Below are 19,769 nucleotides of genomic sequence, written 5' to 3'. Positions count from 1 at the left end.
TCTGGTCATCTGCACCCACCACAGCCCTGGATACCCTGCAGCTGGCTGCATGGCAGAGGGCGAGGCTGGAAGGATGCTCGGGACATCTGGTCCGGTGTCTGCATTTCCGAGTGGGGAGGTTAAGGCCAGCAAGGGCAAGGGGCTTCCCCGAGTGAACCAGGAATGGAACGCAGTCCCCACCACTGCACTTGCCCCCATGCTGCCACCTTTTGGAAAGCTTGTCTCAAAAGAAAGCTCTAGAGGAGGCCCAGGAAAGGATTGGGGGGGCTAAATGGAAGCCAATGGAGAGAACCAGGACTTTGTGCAGAAACATGTTCAGGGGGTCTGTAACTAAAACCTGTGAGACCAGGATGAGCGTGGGTGCTCAGGAGCTGGGACTGGCATGACTGACTGTCACCTGGCTGGGGGCAGGGCCAGAAACAGGAGCTGTGGGGATGACGGAGTCCACATCCATGGGCTCGGATTGCAAAGAGATGAACGTCTAGTCCTTTCTCCTTTGACAAGCCCTGTGTTCCCGCCCCTCCATGGTCCTTGGCGGCCGCTCCTGAGTCCCAGAGCGATGTTTCCTCACCTTTGTTCTCATAGTTGACAGTGGCCCACAGCCAGTGCTTCCCCAGTGTCGGGTGGTGATGGCGGGGTGACGGTTTCCAGAGGCGCAGGCAGGCTTCCTGAGGCTGCGGACACCCCAGGCACTGGGTCTCGTTTCTCAAGTGGTGGCGCGCTCGCTTGTCTCGCTGAGAGATTGCCTGGTGTCGGTGGCTCATCACTACACACCAGATGTCAGGGGCTCACCGTCCTGTCAACTCTCTGGCCACAGCCAAATGTCAAGAGGGGACACTTCCATAAAGACGACAGCAAAAGGTACCCTTTAAGGAGCATCCTCCACACGCCAGGCACTGGCCGTGAACCTGACGCACATCATCTCATGTAAATCGCCTGACACGATGCAGGAAGTACGACTGCTATGGCCAGTTTAGGAAGTGGGACATGGAGGGACCCTATGTCACGTCGCCTCCCACTTTAAAGGCATTGCATCACAACAGCCTAGGTGCAGACGGCCGGCTCTGTGTCCCAGGTTCTAGGCTGTGACCGTGTGCTGCCCCCCATGGTGACCTGTGTCCTGGTCTCCAGGGTCTCCTTTCCTACCCTGGGGAAGAAGGACAAACACCAGTTTTCTCCCAACAGCTCAGCCTGGAGCTCAGGGTACCTGGTAACTGAACGCATGGGAACTCCCTCCATGCTCCTGGGAGCCCCGGCATCAAGCCCCTTTTGTTCCTTCGGTAGCAGAACACTCACTCAGCCTGCCTCTGTAGGAATTTAGGAAAGCTTCCCAGGATCCTGGGCTGGGCAAGAAGCACAGCTCTGTGGCGCCCTGGAGACAGAAAGGGCGTCTGCATTTGACTGCTGCTTCTTCTCCCTTATTGACTTCGTGCACTAGGGGCCTCTCGTGTGTGTGTAAGTGACTTCAGTCACGTCCAACTCTTTGCAACGCTATGGACGGTAGCCCGCCAGGCTCCTCTGTCCATAGGATTCTCCAGGCAAGAATACTGGAGTGGGTTGCCATTTCCTTCTCCAAGGGATCTTCCCGACCCAGGGAGCGAACCCACATGTCTCATGTCTCCTGCATTGGCAGGTGGGTTCTTTGCCACCAGCACCACCAGAGATCTCTCTGCCATTGTTGACACTGCTGACTGCCTGTCCTTCTTAAACCCTTTTAGTCCTAAGATAGTACTGGCCCCTCTCTGAGCTCTGCCCTTCCTGCCTCCCTCCCCGCCTCCCTCATATATTGGAATTCTACCAGACTCTAGCCTTGGCCCCGCCTCTGCCTCGTTCATCCTCTCTCTGGGAAATGATAGCCATTCAGATTGCCCAGGACACTTCACAGGCTGGTGTTCCATAAACCTCTACTCAGCCCAAGCTGCTCTCCTGGGCATTAGAACGACAGCTTCACCTGAGGCAGGGCGCGGGCATGGGGGGCCCTTGGGGGGAGGTCCCTCATGCATCTCCTATCTCCCTGCTCCCCGCCCTGTGCCCACATTTCAGCTTCACCATACGCTCACGCCAAACCCTGCAGTCCTCAGGAATCCTTCCTTTCCCACGTCTCCACACCCCGTGTCTAAGTAATCAGAAAGTCAGGCCACTTCCCTTCACACTCTGGGTCTCATCCCCTATCAGCTGGAGCAGCACAGGGCACCTCTTTGCTTGCATGATCCGCTGTCTCCGGGGTCCAGGTGTCAGGACTGGCCCAGCTAGGGTGGGTCAGGGCTGTGCCTCTGCGTGGGGCGGCAGCAGTTCTGGGCCCCGTCTCCTGGGCTCTGCCAGAACTCGAAGCCTTTTCTTGCACACACCTCAGGGTCCTGCCAAGTCTCCAGAGGCCCCTTGGCTCCCGTCGGTGATTTTCTCAGCCTGCTCCTCCTCCAGCCCTGCAGGGGCCCCCTTCCTCTCGGCTCTTGTCTTGGTCCTCATCTGCGGAGGCCCCCGTCCCAGGTTCTGTCTGAGGCCTCTGGGTGGCAGAGGAAAGGACAGGTCCTCTGCCTCACGGCTGTGCCGTCTCTAACTTCTGCCACTACAGGCCTAAGCACGTTTCCCTTTCTGTCCTCAGGCTGCAGCCTTCAAACGCTCGCAGGACCCATTGCCTGGCCCTGGCCATTGCAGACATTGTGTGGCGGGCCGGGGGCCGCGAGAGAGCCGTGGTCACACTGTAAGTGCTTCTCAGGGCTGTGCTGGTACTGCTCTACCTTGGGCGGGCCGGGCTGCAGGCACGCTGGCTGTGTGTCTTCTCGTCATTGGGGAAATCGTCTTCTCACGCAGGCGGTCTGGGCTGAAGGACCGTGTCTGTGTCCTCCAGGTCAGGGGGAGCCCAGAGAGTCGCTCTGATGTTCTGGGCAGCCCTGCCCTGGGAGAGGGCCAGCCCTCCGCATGGCCTCCGTTGAGAGGGTGTCAGATCCAGGGATCCCATCCCTAGGGAGTGCTGGGGGCTGTAACCTGCCAGGGAAAACCCCTGGGCCCTGGCAGCCTGTTCCCCTCTGTATTTCTCTAATCTGAAGACCCTGGAAAACAGCCTCTAGGCCGACCCAGTCCCCAAAGTACGCTCCCATTTGCTGTGTCTCTTGGGCCCGTGTTCAGATGGGGAGACTCAGAGGTGAGATGGCGTGGTGGAGCCAGCGCAGTCTTCTCCCTGCTGCCCTGTCCTGCTAATGGAGGACCCCACCCCCGTAATCCACAGGGATGGTCTGCCGGTTCCTCAGCCTGACCCTGGAGAGTGGAAGCCTCACTTCATTCCAGCTGTGTGGCTAAGCTTTAGTCAAGGGGGTCACCCCGCCGGGGCGCAGTGGTCAGGAGGGCACAGCACTTAAGAGACTCCAAAGGCTGACTCCGGTGCTGTTGCTTATTGGCTGTGTGACCTTGATTAATTGACTTGACTTCTCTGTGCCTAACTGGTTTACTCATCTGGGAAATAGGGGTGATAACAGTGATTGCTTAATGGAGTGATTGTGAGGATTGAATGAGTCAGTATAAATGATATATAATAAATGGTAGTATCATTGATCAGTTTAATCATTTATTCATATAAATAAATGATAAAGAGTCATATGAAGCACTCAGGATAAGTTCTGGCACATACTAAGTATCAGGTCAGTGTTAGGTATTATCGTCGTCACCACTGTTGTTCTCATCGAGTGCTTGTCCTTGGTACCCATGTTCCAGTTAACCTACAAACCCTGGCCCTTAGGATCTGCGTGGCAGCCCTGAGAGCAGATGGAGAAAAGTTCAATTCCTCCTCACTTTACAGATTGAGAAACAAGCCCCAGAGAGGGGCAGTGGCCAGTCCAAGGCTGCCCAGCAGGCTCATGTCATAGTGGCCCCAAACCCAGATGCCACTTCTGGTCCCTGCTGCTTTTGGCTGCACACACAGAGGCTGTGTAAACAGATGACCTCCAAAAGGACAGAGGCTGGACTTCCTCAAGTCCCTAAAAACCACGGGCAAGTCAGCATTCCTTAGTCTGGAAATACGCTCGTCAGTGGCTGAGAGGCAGACTTTTGGCTGCCAGGATCTGGGTTTGTTATCCCAGGCTCTCCTTCAGCTGTCTTTCTTCCCACTCTATATCAACCCCCTTACCTCCCACCCCCGCCTGTTAGTGGGGTTCTCGGGACCAGCTTAGTGGGTGACTTCAAAGAAGTCACAGAAGAAGCACTTGGCTCCCTTCTTTCCTCTGGGCCACCCTTCTGTTTGTCCTCATTGAGTGGCTGTGTGGTTTCGCCCTGGCTCTAGGGCATGTCTTCTCTGAGAGCAGAGACTCATGCATCTCCCTTTCCTTTTTAGGGCTTCGGGAACACAGCACTTCAGTCCAACAGGGAAATACAAAGCAGATGGAGTCTTAGAAACAGTACGGCTTTCTGGAAAATTATCACGCAAACTTTGGCTTTGTTTGGGGACAGTCTCCTTTTATATAAGTAAATCCTCCCTCAGTTGGGGCTGGGCAAGCCCTCCCTGTGCTCAGGCCAGCAGAATCCTCTACCTGGGGTTGAGGTGGGGGGCTTTCCAATGGACTCCAGCCAGAACTGGCTTTATGGCTAAAAGGCTGACAGGAGCCCTGTCACACTGAGGTTGTACAGAATCTGAAGTCCCTGCAGCATTCTGTACGTAATGCCTTTTGGCTCAACCCAGCCTTCCCTGTGCCCTCTTATGTCATAGCATCCTCTCTGGGATTGCAGTGAGAGGATGCTGTGGGTGGGAGGGAGAGGAAGTAGAGAGCAGAGAAGAGCTTTGATGGACAAAGCCAGACCCGAGGAAGACAAGGACGGGAAAGAAATGTGTGATGTGTGGACATGCAGAAACTGTGACACTTTCCCACACGTTAACTGCTTCACTGAGAATTTCTCATTTACTTTGTTTATTTCTTTTTGGACATATGTGTCCTGGGATCCCACCTGAGGACCTCACTTTGTTGAATATTTTCTAGAAAAGTGTTTTTTTCTGACCTGCCTGAGAAAGCCCAGGAGACTCATGACCACTGCTTTGCATTGAACTCAGGACGCTGCCTGCTGGGCTTAGAACTGGCTGGCGGTGGTGATCTGGTACAGGGTCACTCACCCTGTACCCTTCTGGACACCCTGCCCTCAAGGTGCTTCTCAGAAATCTGAGACTAGCCCTCAGGGTGCGGCCCCACCCGTCAACCTCACATGATATGCGGACTCCTGGGCTTTTGTCCCACGATGTCTTGAATCCTTGGATCGCTAAAGGCAGGTCCCGTGTTGCAGCAAGCTGGCAGCCCCAGAGACCCCAACTGGACCCTGCAGCCCTTAAGTCACACATAGCTGCGGGAGCCCCTCTGCACCTCTGCTCCCGAGGTCACCACTCTCTGACTGCAGACTCATTCCCCAGTGGGGTCCGCTCACTACGGGAGTCAGGGCCACAGAAGCTCATCCAGCATGGGGTCCATCCACCGGGCCTGGGCAGTTCACCCTGTATGTTTGTTTCTCAGCTCATCCTCCACAGTTTGACCTGCTATGAGGAGCTGGTGACTTTTCTTCAGCAGAGCATCCATCAGGTATGAACCATGGTTTAGTGTTTGGGATGTGCATTGCTCAGCTTCTGCTTTCTTTGCCAAAGAGATGCTGGTGAGCTGGGGCTGTTCCCCATTCATCCCCAGCCTGGGGCGTTGGGGTGATGTCAGCTGGGAGGCCGAGGATCCGACCTCTGTCACTGAGTCCTGGACGTTGGGCCACAGCTACAGATAAAAGGAGCTGCCGTAGCCAGGACTGCAGAAGCAAAGCAGGGATGGAGTGGGATCAGACTAAGGGAAGCTGTGATCAGACTGTGATTATGAGAGCCTTCTCTTTGTCTGAGGGCGAGCAGCTCCCTCTGGAGGTAAAGACCCCGTTGTCAGTGGGTGGGGCCCCATATCAGCTGGGGAGGTGCCTAGGACGTGGATCCCTGGGCTGGGTTGGAGGTGTGTGCACTGTTGTTGGAGACCCTGATAATAGAGGACCTTGCGTGGTGTCCTGGGAGGCAGGGCTGGGCTGGCCAGGGCCACTGGGGTGTGCCTCTACTGGAGGAGAGCCATACGTCAGACTCCTGACTGTGAGATGGGGCAGCACCCAGCCAGGGTTCAGAGAGCTGAGGGAATTCAGAGTGTGGCTTATAGCCATGGGGCTCCAGGAGTGAAGAACATTGTCTCTGGAGCCATCTCCCTGTGTTTGCATCTAGGTTACACCCCTTGGTAGCTCTGGGACTTTGGGCACCCTAATGCACCCTCCGTTCCTCAGTTTCCTCCTATGGAGCGTGAGGATGGTGATGGAGCCAGCCTCAGCTCTGCGTACGGAGAGCCTGGAGCACTGTGCCTGCTCCACGTTCCCAGTGGTTGTTGGCTTCCACTGCGGGCGTTTTATCACTGTGGGCGGGTCATGATCTCTTAAGACAACCCTGAGACAGGTTAGTTATAGTCAGGTAGAAGTGGGAGGGAAGCATGGCCGAGAGGAAGCAGCCTGAGCCATGGCTGGGGACGGACGCCCTGTGAGACTCCCAATCACCAGGCCACACGGTTCTAATGTCTGTGTGCCGGGCTGCAGGAGAGAAAGGCAACGAGACCACCCTCTTCTGGGGCACAGGCCAATCTCCCTCCCTCCCTCCCCTCCACGCTCCCTTCAGCTGTCCAGGCTGTGGGATTGGCCCTTTCAGGCTCCAGAGAAGGCATGAGAGCATTTGGTGGTGAGCCCAGAGGGCGGGAGGACACACTGGTTATGGGACCAGGCTGAACACGCCTGCTGTCAGAACACCCTCCTCGGGGACAATTCCTGGGAGACGCTGAGGGTCCAGGCATAGCCTGGGGAGTGTTCTGGCCCTGACAGCACAGATGCCCCTTAGGTAGAAGAAGGGGACCTGCATGAGACCTGCACAGGGAGGGTGCGGTCCCCGAGGTGCCAGGCCACCTGCAGTCCACTCCCCAGAGCTGCTGCCTTGGGCATGACTTTCCCTGAGGAGGGGCCCAGAGCCTGGCCTGCCCCGGAGGTATGTGGGAGGGGATCTGATGTAGGAGGGGTCCTGCCCTTGGCGTTGGGAGTCCTGGGTAGGCTGTCACTGGCTGCCTGCACCGGCTTTCTCTGTTTCTTCACGGGCATCACCCAGTGGGCAGTCTGTCGACACAGCGCGCTCACCACCGGCCTGGAGCAGGGGCTCTGGGACCTTCTCTGTCTTATTCCTTGGTCACATGTGGCCTCAGGAATGTCACCAGGTCTCAGTGGCCTCATCTGGAAACCAGAAGGTGGAGCAGTTGGTGGGTAACTTTCAGCTCTTTGTCGTCCAACTGTGATTCTTAAAGAAGAACCTTAAACGCGTGGGAAGGAATGTCTTCCAAATTACATATGAGGCAAGCTAAGCAGGCAGAAAGGACGCCTTTTATTAAACACACCAGAGCAGTGTGAGCATACAGCAATGCATCTGAGAGATGAGCAACTCCTGACAGCATCATGTGCGTTCAGGAAGGCCAGGACCAAGGCCACCTATGTCCACACTGTCAGGGGAAGCAGAGTTGGAAGAGGGAAGCCCTGTGGGGCTACTGTGGGTCATAGGAGGGGGTGATTGCTCACACGGTCAAAGATCTGAGGCCCCGTCATTGCTCTGATGGCCCTGCAGTGACCCTTCAGCGCGAAGATCGTCTGCATCCTTGTCCATTTATATGGGGTCTCCCTCCTCCCTCTTCCTGTACCCCCAGGAGTTTCGATGAAGCCCAAGCCAGGCAGTGAATGTGAAAGAGGTTCTGCAAGTGGGGTCCTCGTCAGCAGTGGGAGCTGCCGCCTTCCCGCCACACCTCTGGGCTCAGGGCAGTTCTCCCTTCTCTCCTGGCACTGGTCTCTGGGTACGCGCAGTCAATATTTGGCCCTTGCTCTGGAAGGCGGTGTTTCCCACCTGCAGTTGAATTTGTGTTTTTGCTGGAAACTGTTGAGCCATCTCAGCACTACCCTCACCAAATTCATTTTTCATGGCCTGGGCCTAAGAGGGGTTCCTCGTGCCAGGCCTGGAAATGAACACTGAGCCACGTCTGCCCAAAATAAATAGCCTCCTTGCTGTGTTTTCATTATAGCTCACCCTCTTGGTGAGATGTCTGGCCACCGCCCTCTGTGAGCTGGGGGATGGTCCCGCCCCTGCCTCCTACTGGGCTTCTCAGTGGACTTGGGTCTCTCCAGAGTCCCAGTAGCTCAGGGGAATGGCCCCTTCTTCCCAAGCAGTACCAGACATTTTTCCAGACCCTGTTGGTGCGTTCCGGCCCATTTGCCTGCCTGGGCTCTCCTTTCAATGCAGGCACTTTGCCCTGTGGCCTTCCATGGCTTGGCAGCTGGAATTTGATGAGATAATTTTAATAAATGTTTTTTAAAACCAAATGGGATATTTGGTGTCATTCAGTCGTGTTCCGGCAAAGGCCAGATGCCCCGGGTGGGGGTCATGTCCAGTCTCACCTAACCTGTCCACACAGACAGGCATATCCTTGGCTCAGGGTGAGTGCCGCTTGGAGATGTCCACAGGACTGTGGAAAAGGCTGGCCTGAGGATAATAATAGTTCTCTACATTTGCAGAGAGAGTTAGGCTTACAACAGGCATATGTGTTCATTACTTCATTGCAGTCCTGCAAAGAGGGGGAAATAGGCCCTGGAAGTGCCGTGGCCTCCCCAGACAATTGGCAGAAGTATGTAGGCATTTCGGAAGGGGAAGCTGAGATCCAGGGAGCTTTGTCACTCCCTAAGGCAACAGGCAAGCCTGTAGTAGAGCCATGACAAGGGTAGTGGTGGCCTGAATCCTCCTGGACCTCTGTCCCCCCCACCACACCCCCATCCCCATGCAAGGACATCAGCATTACTCTGCAATTGTCAGAGCATTTCCACCGACCTGGCCTCATAGGATGTGCCCCATAACCCAAGGAAGGAAACATGCAATGGAGATACTCGTTATCCCCATTTTGCAAATGGGAAACTGAAGACAACAGAAGTGAAGTGACCAGCTTGAGGTCACAGAATTAGATGAAGTTGATTTAAGATTGTTGTTAATTCATTCATTCCATTTCTGCTCCACCCTCCTTTCCCCCTTCCAAAAAAAAAAAAAATAAACAACTTACTTAGGAGATGCAAGAGATGCGAGTTTGAGCCTTGGGTCGGGAAGATCCCCTAGAATTGGAAATGGCAACCCACTCCAATATTCTTGCCTGGAAAACCTCATGGACACAGGATCCTGGTGGACTTCAGTTCATGGGCTCGCAAAGAGTCAGACATGACTGAGCTCACACAGAGATAAGAAATGATGTCCTTGGATTTTGTGTGTTTGTTTTTTCGGTGCTTCAACAGTAATAAACCTGCCCTGTCTTGCATCTGAGCCTTTGCATATGCTTTTCCTCTCACCTGGAACAAAGTTCCCTTCTCTTCTGATTCCTCCTTGTCCCTTGGGTTTCTGTCCAGACATTGCTTCCTCCAGAAAGCTTTCCTTGACACTCCCTCTTGACACTCCCTCCTTCCCAAAGCCTCAGGTCTGTATTGACGGCCCTTCCTATGGGTTTCCAGGGAACCTTGTATTTCCCATCAGCATAGAGTCCCTTTCCCACCCCTCTTTTTTCAAGTTGCTTGCTATTCTTTCCTTCCTGAGTTACTTCTTGTGAGGGCAGACCTATGTCCACCTTGTTCCCAAGTTCCCAAGTAGAGCTTTAGCAGCCACATCCTCTTGGCACAAAAAGTTCATCCAGTAATTGCTTTTTTTGGAATGACTTGACGAATTAAATGACTGGGTGAAAATAAAGATTGTATGTGTATGTAACATTTAGAAAATACATACATATTTAATTGAACTGTAGTTGATTTACAATGTAGTTCAGGTGTATGACATAGCAGTTGAATATTTTTATAGATTATACTCTATTTAAAGGTATAAAATAGTGACTGTATTTCCCTGTGTTGTACAATATGTTTGTGTGATATACACCATAGTTTGTGGGCTTCCATGGTGGCTCAGATGGTAAAGAAGTGCCTGCAATGCGGGAGATCCAGGTTTGATCCCTGGGTCAGGAAGATCCCCTGGAGAAGGGCATGACTACTCACTTCATATTCTTGCCTGGAGAATTCCATGGACAGAGGAGCCTGGCAGGCTGCAGTCTGTGGGATTGCAAAGAGTCAGACCCAACTGAGAGGCTAACACTTTCACTTTGACAAGATAGTTTGTACCTCTTAACCCCCTACCCCTTTCTTGCCTTTCCCCTTTTCCCTCTCCTCACTGATATATATCTGTGAGTCTGTTTCTGATTTATTATATTAATTCATTAATTTTTTTAGATCCCACATAAAAGTGATAACATGCAGTATTTGTCTTCCCCTGATAAACTCTATAATTTTGATGAAAAGAAAATATTATCAGAAGTTTGAGCTAAAATAGTTTGAGTAGTTGAACATCATATTTGGCTCTGAGCCTCCTAGCAGCCAAGGCAAAACCAAAGTGGAAATATGATAAGTTATATAATTCTCATTCTTCCAGGAAAGTAAACTTTTTTTTCAGTTTTAAGCTCAAAAAGAAACTGATCACCCATTAATAACAGTGACTATTATTGCAGGTAGCATTTCCAACAATAACTCACGGAAGTGGTATCGTCCCCATAGTAAGGCCTTCACACCCATTTGCAGCGGGGAGAGCGTTCCTCTCGGAAGCAAAAGTGACATAGTCCATCCTAGTCATTCGTGGCCTGCTGGGCCTGCTGCGCTCACTGGCCAGGTGGGCCTTGAGGACCCAGCACCATACTGACCGCTAATGCAGGTGTCAGGCCCTGTTGGAAGTACTTTACCAGGACGATCTCACTTAATCTTCACAACAGCCTCATGAGGATGGTTCCTGTTTGTATTATCCTTATTTTACAGATGAGAAGACTGGGGACGAAAAATTAAGAAATCTCCCTGTGGTCACATAGCTAGAAGTGGGGGTGCAGAGCCGGGATGTAAACCCAGGCAGCAGACCTCCGGCTCCAGACCAGGGTTGAGACTAGGGGAAGGCAAGTGGGGCACTCCTCAAATTCAGAGGGGTCCCCTCAAACCATAGTAATCAGCACAAATAATATTTTAGTGCAATAGTTAAAAACTATTAAAAATTAATCCAAAAAATTTCATGATGAACAGCAAAAAACTTTGAAAAGACAGGCTCTGCCCTTGCGCTTGCCAGGCTCACCTCACTGGCACCTCCCCACCTGACCGTCCTCCAGCCTGCTCCCTGACCAGTGCAGTTCTTAGGACCCCTTAGGAATAAGGGATTTGGAATCAGAGGGAGCCCCCAGGATTCCCAGTGGGCGGCCTGCAAGTTGTGTGACGTTGGGCCAGTTGTTCAGTTTCTGAGCCCCCATTTCCTCACATGGCAGAGGGAGGTGAATATGGTATTTATCCTACAGGCCCGTGGTAGTTTTAGATGTGATAATCAGCAGGAGACACCTGCACGGTAGTGGAGGCCACCACTGTCCGCGAGCTTCCAAGACTCCGAGGTCATGGGTGTTTTCCTCAGGCGCACCACATCTGCTCTGCTCCCACTGAGGCTTGTGTGTTCCTCATCCCTTTGGGAATCTGGTTTGGGAGACCTGCATGGAGTCTGCTGTGGGGCCACCTCTGGGACCCAGCTCGAAGTCGCTGGCTGGCTTGGAGTCAGCCTGCTCCCTGGGGTATGGTCCCCAAGGAACACAGAGAAGGGAGGTACAGACACTTGATAGTTCTCACTGCTTTCTCCTCTTTCCAGTTTGAAGCAGGCCCTTACGGATGTGTCCTGCTCACACTGTCGGCCATCCTGTCCAGATCCACAGAACTGTGAGTATCTTCCCCTCCTAGTTCCCAGAGCTGGGCTTGTCTGTCTGGTCACTGCAGAGCTTGGTGGGCAGTGGGTGCTCAGTGAACCTGGTGGAAAGGATGAATGGAGCAGTGAACTGGGGGTCAGTAGGCTAGTCGGGGAGAGAACAGTTACATCCTCTGTACACGTGGGCAGCACTACCTTCTCCTCCATCTCCCTGCATGTACTGGGGGGGGGGGGGGGGGGCGCAGGGGACTCAGATCCAAAAGACATCCCCCCTCACCCCGTCAAGAGCTTACAGCACCCCTGGGGTCCTAGCAGCACTGCAGTGGGCGAGTGCTTGAGAGTGCATGTGGACTCCCTTGGATGTGTGCAGGGCTGGACAGTTGAGACTGGGAGCTGGGAGATGACCAAGAGTCCTGTGGACATGCTGTGGGCCAAAGTAGTCCCAAAGGCTTCCAGGTTTGTGTCTAGAGCTAACTCAGAGGGCTGAGTCTGGGGCTGCACCAGGGCCTTAGAGGCTGGGGGAGCAGGGAGGTTGGGTACCCAACTTGTACTCTGGGCATCCCGTCAAACTCAGGCCCCCAGGCTTCCTGAGAGCTGGAGCTCTGCCATCACCCTCATTCCCTGGGTGCTTTCTAGGCCTCTTTTCCATAGTTGTCACCTGAGCATTATGTCACCAGGGAGGGTAACAGATTAATAGCACATTAAGAGGTTTGTAAAACACAATCGATTACCCCATCCACTTCCAAGCAGAGTGCAGACCCCAGAGGACATGGAGAGCTAGGGGGACAAAATTTCACTTGACAGGGGAGCAGGATGTGTATGGTGTTGGGGAAGATTTGGAAGCAACTCTGAGTTGGGGAGGTGGAAAGAGTAGCCATGGGGTGCCCAGACTGGCGGGGGGCCCGGCATAAGGAGGCGCCTGCCTGCTCCCTGATTCTGGGCCTGAGTGGGTCTTGTCCACTTTCCCCCAGGCCTCGGGTGCTGGTGGGAGGAGCGGGAGGCCGGGGCTCTGCAGCCTCGTGCTCCGGACCGGCCTGCTGCTCACTGCTACTGACCTTATTAAATGCGTGTGTGTGCACTTTCTAATGGCATTTTTCTTCTAATCCTGCCATAATGATATGATTCATTCCTGGCTGGGCTCACGTGCATGGAGACCATAAGCCGCTGCGCTGTGTTCTCCCCAGGCCTGGGTTTGCTAATCCCTGGGCTGATGGGTATGTGGGGGATACTCTTGAGCTCCCTGACAGGAGGACCAGGCCTTTTTGCAATCTTCTGGGCCCATTTCCCCCTCTGCACGGGGACCCCCTGACTGTGGGGATCAAGGCCTCTGTGCTTAGAGTGTCTCTGTTCTTGGTGCCACTTGCCAGCCTGGAAGCTGGGCCCACTGTTCATGTGCATGCTCCTTAGGGAGCTGCTCGGGCAGCCGTGTCCATTTGAGGGGCCTTGGGGCCCCCCATCCAGGCTTTGCTTCATGTTCTCTGGAGCTCCATCACTGGGGTGGCTTCTGCCACCTCCCTGCCCCATCCAACCAAGTCAGACCCCTAGGTGCCTGCCTCAGCCATGGTACCTGTGGGGCATCTGTGTTGGGGAGGCTGCCCTGCTGGACCAGCACAACCTCACGCCTGTGGGAAGGGGCTGCCAGGCCCCTCCGCCTCCACCACGCACAGATGCAGAAAGGGACATACACATACTCAGACACACAGATACACATGCAGACACGACACTGTGGGGGTCCTCTTGGCCCCAGAGAGAGTATGGAAAGATGGTCTGTCCTGCTCAGGGCCCCTGAGGACCTTCCGTGCGAACTGGAGGCCTGTGGATCTGAAACCTTCCTGGGCAACTACAGCTATCCTGGCCCCTGCCTGCCAGGAGGACCTCACAGACACCTGCTCAAGCATTGACCCTGGCAGCGCATTGGCGGGGTTTGTCTTACTCCTGTGGCTCCCCTTTCCCTTCTTCTAAATGGACAGCATAGAGATCATTCTCAACAGAAGTAAGAAGGACAGCAGCCAACATCTAGGAAGCTTCCTGCCTGCCAGGTCCTTGGCTGTAACGTTTTACACAAGACGCGTTTAATCCCCACAGAAATCTTGTTAGGTGGCACTGTTGCCACCTCTGTCAGCATCTTTCAGATGAGAAAATAAGGCTCTGAGAGGTGAGTCGAGTGATTTGCCCAAGAATTACACAGCTCACCTCAGGCAGCCGGGTCCCAGACAGGACTCTCTGGGGTTTGTTGTTTAAGGACTTGAACTTGGGAGTAGAACAGGCTTGGTTTCATGCCTGCCTCCATACACCTTTGAGCCCGTTTCTTAGTTCTGTAAAATGGGACTGATCATTCCAACCTCACATGGTTAAATGCAGACATACCTGTCGTGTGGCTAGCAGGTCCTCGGGGGTGGGAGGTCTTGGATGGCGGCTGTGATTAGTCCAGTCCTATCCTAGCTGTGCTCAGAGCTTCTCTTGTCCTGTGCTGTCCTGTCTTGCCTTCACTCTTGGCTGGGTGCCTCGTGGTGTAGATCAGGCCATGGGGATGTCCTGCAAATGGGTGGTGGGTCCTCCTTGCTGCCTGGAGACTGCTCCTTGCAGAAATCCCAGTTCTGCAAACACTGCTTAAAAACCACGGGACCAGGCGAACCTAAGGGCCTCCTGCTCTGGGGTTCAGATTTAGCTTTGCTGAATCCTTTGATACCATTTCAGGGTGATCTGGGGCATAATGCGGTAACCCAAAAGAGAGCACAAGTCTCTCAGATCATATGCTGTTCAGCCAGGAGAAGCGGGGCAGGGGTGGCTGGGAAACACACCAAGTTCTTCACAAACATAGTGTGAGTCTGTGTGCGTGTGTGGCGGGATGTGTGTGGATGAGAGATGAGTGAGTCTGCAGGCTCGGGTGTGAGATGATGTGGGTGTTGTTGGTTGTGCCTGAGACTGTGGGAAGGGTGACTTGACTGTGTGTGTGCGGGAGTGTGAGTGTGACTGAGGGCATGGCCTACCCTCCCCCTAGCAAGGCTCTGAGACTCATGTCTGAGTCCCAGAGGAGGCTGTCCCCCCAGAGTCATTTCCTCCTGTCCATGGGCTATCCCCAGCGCTGGGTGGAGCCTGGGTGAGGGTACCATGGACAGACAGATGCTGTAGGGTGCAGCCTGCCCCCTTCACCCTCAGAGGCTGAAAGAACAGCAGCAAAGCTGGCCTTTGAGTTTTGTTTACTCTAGGCTGAGTGCAAAGCCTGAGAAGGCTTTATTACTTTTCTGCTTGATTTCAAGCCATCTATTTTCTTTCCTAAGATCTCGAGTTGCTTACAGTAAATCTCATGCAAGCTTTCATGTTCGCCTAGCCCCCCTGCTTTCCAAACCGCCTGGCCCAGAACTTTCCCCAGCACATTCTCAGAAACTCCAAAGATGCTCAGGGTTGTGGGGTCAAGGTCAGCTCCGTGCCAGGCCTTGCAGAGGGCAGCGCAGGGGTGTGCCAGCCCCTCGGCACAGGGAGGGTTCGGGCGACGCCCCTCAGGTGACTTAGGCCCAGGGGGTGGGGTGGGGGGACGGCTTGTGAAGAAAACCTTTTCATTCAGTAGACCTTTGGCATTCATTGCAGTGGCAACTCTCGATGCCCAAGGGCAGTCTTTTTTTTTTTTTTTTTTTTTTTTTTTTTTTTTTTTTAAATATTATTTTATTAGTTGGAGGTCAATCACTTTACAACATTTCAGTGGGTTTTGTCATACATTGACATGAATCAGCCATATAGTTACACGTATTCCCCATCCCGATCCCCCCTCCCACCTCCCTACCCACCCGACTCCTCCCAAGGGCAGTCTTGAAAGTCCAGACGAGGCAGTACTTTGTCATTTGCTGAAGTAATTTTTGAGCAGCACAAGCCAGGCCCTGAGGGTGTCGAGCAGCCCCCGCTGCATGTGGCTCTGTGCTCTCTGTAACCGTCTCCGCAGTGGAAACAGCAACACAGTGAAACAGCCTGGAACTGAAGGCTAGCCATGAGCGTTGGTCAGGCAAAGGCAAGTAACAGAGCCAGTTCTTACCGTAAGCAGAAAGCGCTCTATTAATTGATTTATGTCGAAGCCCAGGGCTTTGGGAGTGGCTGGATCTAGAAACCCAAACAGTGTCTTTGGGACTGGGTGTCCTCCCTTCTGTCTCTTCACTCTTGCTCCCTGTGTCTCCGCCGTGTTCCCAGGGGAGCCTCCTGCTTGGCGGGCTCCAGGGAGCCTTTTCACTGGCACTCCTCAGCCTGCAGGGAGCTGTGCTGTGTCCCCACTTCTGAAACCTCACGGTGGCCAGGCCTGGGCTGCAACTACTGTGGGGCCTGTGAACTCAGGGAGCTGCCCCCGAAGGTGGTCAACCCCTCCTCCCCCACCCAGGGACCCACCACACTGGCTGGGGAAGGGATGGGGCAGGCATGGGCTGTGTGGTGAGGAACTCGAGGTGTGGGACATATCCAGGAGCTGGAGGGGGCTTGAGCTTGAGGGTGGGTTAGATCTGGGCCCTGCAGGACACCCTCGGAGATGGAGAGAAGCAGTGGTGAAGCTTCTGGTCTGCCTCAGGGGGGCTGGGCTGGCTGGTGGCTGGTGACATAGGGATTTGAGCAGAGGGCTGTTCTGGCTGAGAATCACAGGATCTTGGTGGCCGCAGACACGCAGTCCTGGTGGAAAGGGATAGATAGGATTCTCATCAGTGTTCTCCTCCACCCTCCTGTCACAGCCCCTAAACTCGAGTCCAGGAAGGGAGGTGCACACAGAACTGCCCAGACCGGGTGCCCTGACTCCACACTGCTTTGCAGCCCTGAATGGAGCCTGGCCTCTCTCCCCTGTCTCTTCCAGGTGGGACATGGGGACCAAGTGAAATGGTGAATGGCCCTCATTCCCGACATGGCAAGTTCTTTTGATTATAGGTGGGAGACTGGAGGAGAGGAACTTTCTCAGTGAACTCCAGGTCATCTTTAACCTGGGTTCGAATTCCAGTGGAGGCTGTATTTAAAGGCAAAAGGAAAAGAGGGTGGCAGAGGATGAGATGGTTAGATGGCATCACCAACTCAGTGGACATGAGTTTGAGCAAGCTCCGGGAGATAGTGAAGGACAGGGAAGTCTGGCATGCTGCAGTCCACGGGGTCACAAAGAGTCGGACAAGACTTAGCAACTGAACAACAAAGGAGGCCGGGTAGTGAGTGCTTTCAGCAGACGTGTCTGAAGAGGTCAAGGTGGTATGTGGGAGGCAGACCCAAAGGGCTTGCCTATACTTTGTCATTGGAAATAGCAGACACTCTCCCCAGGCCCCCTTCCTTTGACTGACCTTGCTTCCTCCTGGGTTCCCTTTCTGGGAGCACGCAGCTCCCACGTCTCCCAGCTCCTGTGCAATGATCAGAGTACTGTCCTGTAGCTCTCTGGTCCGCTCTCTCACCCCGAGGAAGCCAGGTTCTGAGGGTGCAGCCCCGGCTGGAAGCGGAGGGGAGAGGGAGGGCCCTGGGCCCCTGCAGGTGCAGAGCAGATGGGCCCCGAATGATGTGAGCCTGCCCACACCCAGCCCCTGGAACAGCCTCCAGAAGCTGGGTCCCAGGCAGTGTTTGGAGGTGGGCAGAAGCAGGCATCCCTCCCACTCAGCTGAGGCTGGGCAAAAACAGCCTACCCTGGGCTTTGGGGGCTGACGGTAACCCAAGGAGCAGGCCCATAGGCCTGGAGTCATTATTCCATTTTGCAGTTGTGGGGACCAAGGCTCTGAGGATTCAGGGCAGGTTGGCACACAGCTGATGCCATCACCCGCATATCCTGTGCCTACATGGCCCTTCCTGGGCTGGGTGGGGAATGACAGGCACTTCTGTTCCATGTCCGCCCACTTAGAAGGAGAGTGGGAAACAGGACACCAGGGAGTCCCAAACAAACTGATGTTTGTCTTCTGGCTTCACTCTCCACTCCATTTCAGCCAGCGTGGTCTGGTCCTAGATGCTGAGATGGCTAGTCATGGCCAGTGAGAGCCAGCAGGGCGTGGCTGAAGGCGGCAGGTCCGCCCACAGGCAGAGCCCGGGGGCTGGGTGCAGAGAAGGGTGACCAAGCCCAAACCACCCCGGGGTTAGGGGCAGAGCTGGGAGGGTCTCCTGATGCCCGGTGCACCCAGCAGCCCTACCCATTGACCCTAGGGCTATATCTGCTTGTTCCACGAAAGGCTCGCTCAGATGCCTGGGTAGGAGGAGGAAGAGACCATTCACCTTTGGAAGGAATCTCCAGTCTCTCTCCAGCTGCTTGGGTGGGAAGCTTGTTTCTGCCTGCCTCGGACCATGCCCTGGGACCCCACTTCCAGAGGCTGTTCCATAAGATGGGTGTGGGCAGGCTCACATCATTTGGGGTCCATCCGCTGTGCACCTGCGTGGTTAGGGCCCAGTTTTGGGCGCTGTGGAGCTGGATGCACAGTGTCACCCTGACCCTCCAGGTCCTTGCTGCTTGGAGGAGCAAGGTTGGCACCCGGAAAGCAGTGGGTTTGGGGGAGTGCTATTCAGAAGGGGGTGTCCACAGAGAGATGGGGCATCTCTCTCCTGGGGCATGGGAGGTGTCTCTTTATGGATGAGATGACATTTAGCAGAGCTTGAGGGCTTCACTGGAAGGGTCGTGGCAGGCAGCAAGGACAAAGCAGGCGAAGGCCAGCTGAGAGGTCTTCAGGGACTGGATCCTCCAGGTGTGGTTGGAAGGAAGGTGTTGGCACGTGGCGGGAGGAACAGGAGCGGTGAGGGGGAAAGGGGATGGGGAGCGAGGGGCTTGGGCATCTCTGTTTTCTCTTACTTCCTTTAGGCCTGTCCCTCTCACCATCCCCACACCTTGCCCTGTTCCTGGGTCCCCATCTACCCGTTCCTCTTTAGGGCCCCTGCCGGCAGAATGGAAATAGCACCCGTTCCCTCCCATCTGGGGAGCTGTCTGGGGTTTGCGAGTCTTTTTTATGGGCTCATCCCTTATCGCAACAACCCTTTGAAGTGGTTATTGTTATCCCTGTCAGGGGATGCCATACTCAAGGCTCAGAGGTAGAAAACAATTTACCAAAGGTCACAGTGCAGGTGGCAGAGGGGACCTGACACCCAGATGTTGTGACTCATTGTCAATTCCCTGTCAACCTTCCTGAGAAAACAGTCAGTATCCACCACATCCAGATCCTTTTAAGATATCCATGGCCACAGTTCAGTCACTGGGAGTGGAGCCTCCATCTATTCTGGGTTCTTGGCCGTGATACGAATAGTCGAAGTTCCAGGAATCGTGGCCACTCAGTCATTGTTATTTTTTGTTGTTGTTGTTATGGCTGTTATCGTAGGAAAAAGGAAGTGACATTTCCCAAATGTCAAGTGCTTTATATAGTTCATCTCATCCAGTTCTCACAGCAATTCTGTAATAGAAAGAGGTGTCTACATACCCATTTTGCAGGTGGGGAAACTGAGGCTCAGAGAGGGCAGTAATCCCAGTGTCCCTGAGTTGAGAGTCCAGGTTCTCTTAGTTGTTCCGCAGCTGTCCTTTCACTGTTGATGTTGCCCTCAAGAGTCAATAGAAGTCCCCGCAATAGGTGATGGTTTTTGGAGGCCACTGCAGGTGGCCGGGAGTACAGTGGAAGGTGCATTATCTAGGGGAGGGTCTCCTGGGAGGGACAGGCAGGAGCTGGCCCAGTGGGGTCTGGGGGTGCCCTGGGCCTGGCGCCCCAGAGGTCAGGTGGAGGGAAGGTGGCTGGTGAGGTCCTCCTGCTAAAAATAGTTGGTTAATTACCAACTATTTTTAGGCATGATTTTTTAAATATCAGAGTTGTGGACCAGACACACTTGTTCACATCCTGGAAGGTCCCTGGAGACCTTTCTGCTCCAGGCCTCTGGTTTTATAAATGAAGACACAGGCTGAGAGCGAGGCAGTGACTTGCCCGAGGTCACCCAGCCAGGCCAGGACCCCACTGACCCCGCCTCTCGTGGACACTGATTTTAGGTGAATTTTGGCTATAGATCAGAACCC

At 54.1% G+C, this 19,769-nt stretch overlaps 1 protein-coding gene across 2 annotated transcripts in view; it reads left to right on the top strand.

Annotated features, from left to right (window-relative positions):
* The window catches only part of MINDY4 (MINDY lysine 48 deubiquitinase 4), a 112,420-nt gene that overhangs the window by 65,572 nt on the left and 27,079 nt on the right, over positions 1-19,769 (top strand). For both annotated transcript variants that reach the window (XM_065938924.1, XM_065938925.1), the window contains exons 10-13: positions 2,603-2,701; positions 4,325-4,388; positions 5,487-5,552; positions 11,747-11,814. In XM_065938924.1, coding sequence (XP_065794996.1) covers positions 2,603-2,701; positions 4,325-4,388; positions 5,487-5,552; positions 11,747-11,814 — 297 coding nt within the window. The remainder of the gene's footprint in view (positions 1-2,602; positions 2,702-4,324; positions 4,389-5,486; positions 5,553-11,746; positions 11,815-19,769) is intronic.

The sequence above is a fragment of the Muntiacus reevesi genome, chromosome 6, assembly GCF_963930625.1.
Source record: "Muntiacus reevesi chromosome 6, mMunRee1.1, whole genome shotgun sequence".
Taxonomy (NCBI): domain Eukaryota; kingdom Metazoa; phylum Chordata; class Mammalia; order Artiodactyla; family Cervidae; genus Muntiacus; species Muntiacus reevesi.
Note: the sequence above shows the minus strand (reverse complement) of the source record. Positions and strands in the feature narration are given on the sequence as shown.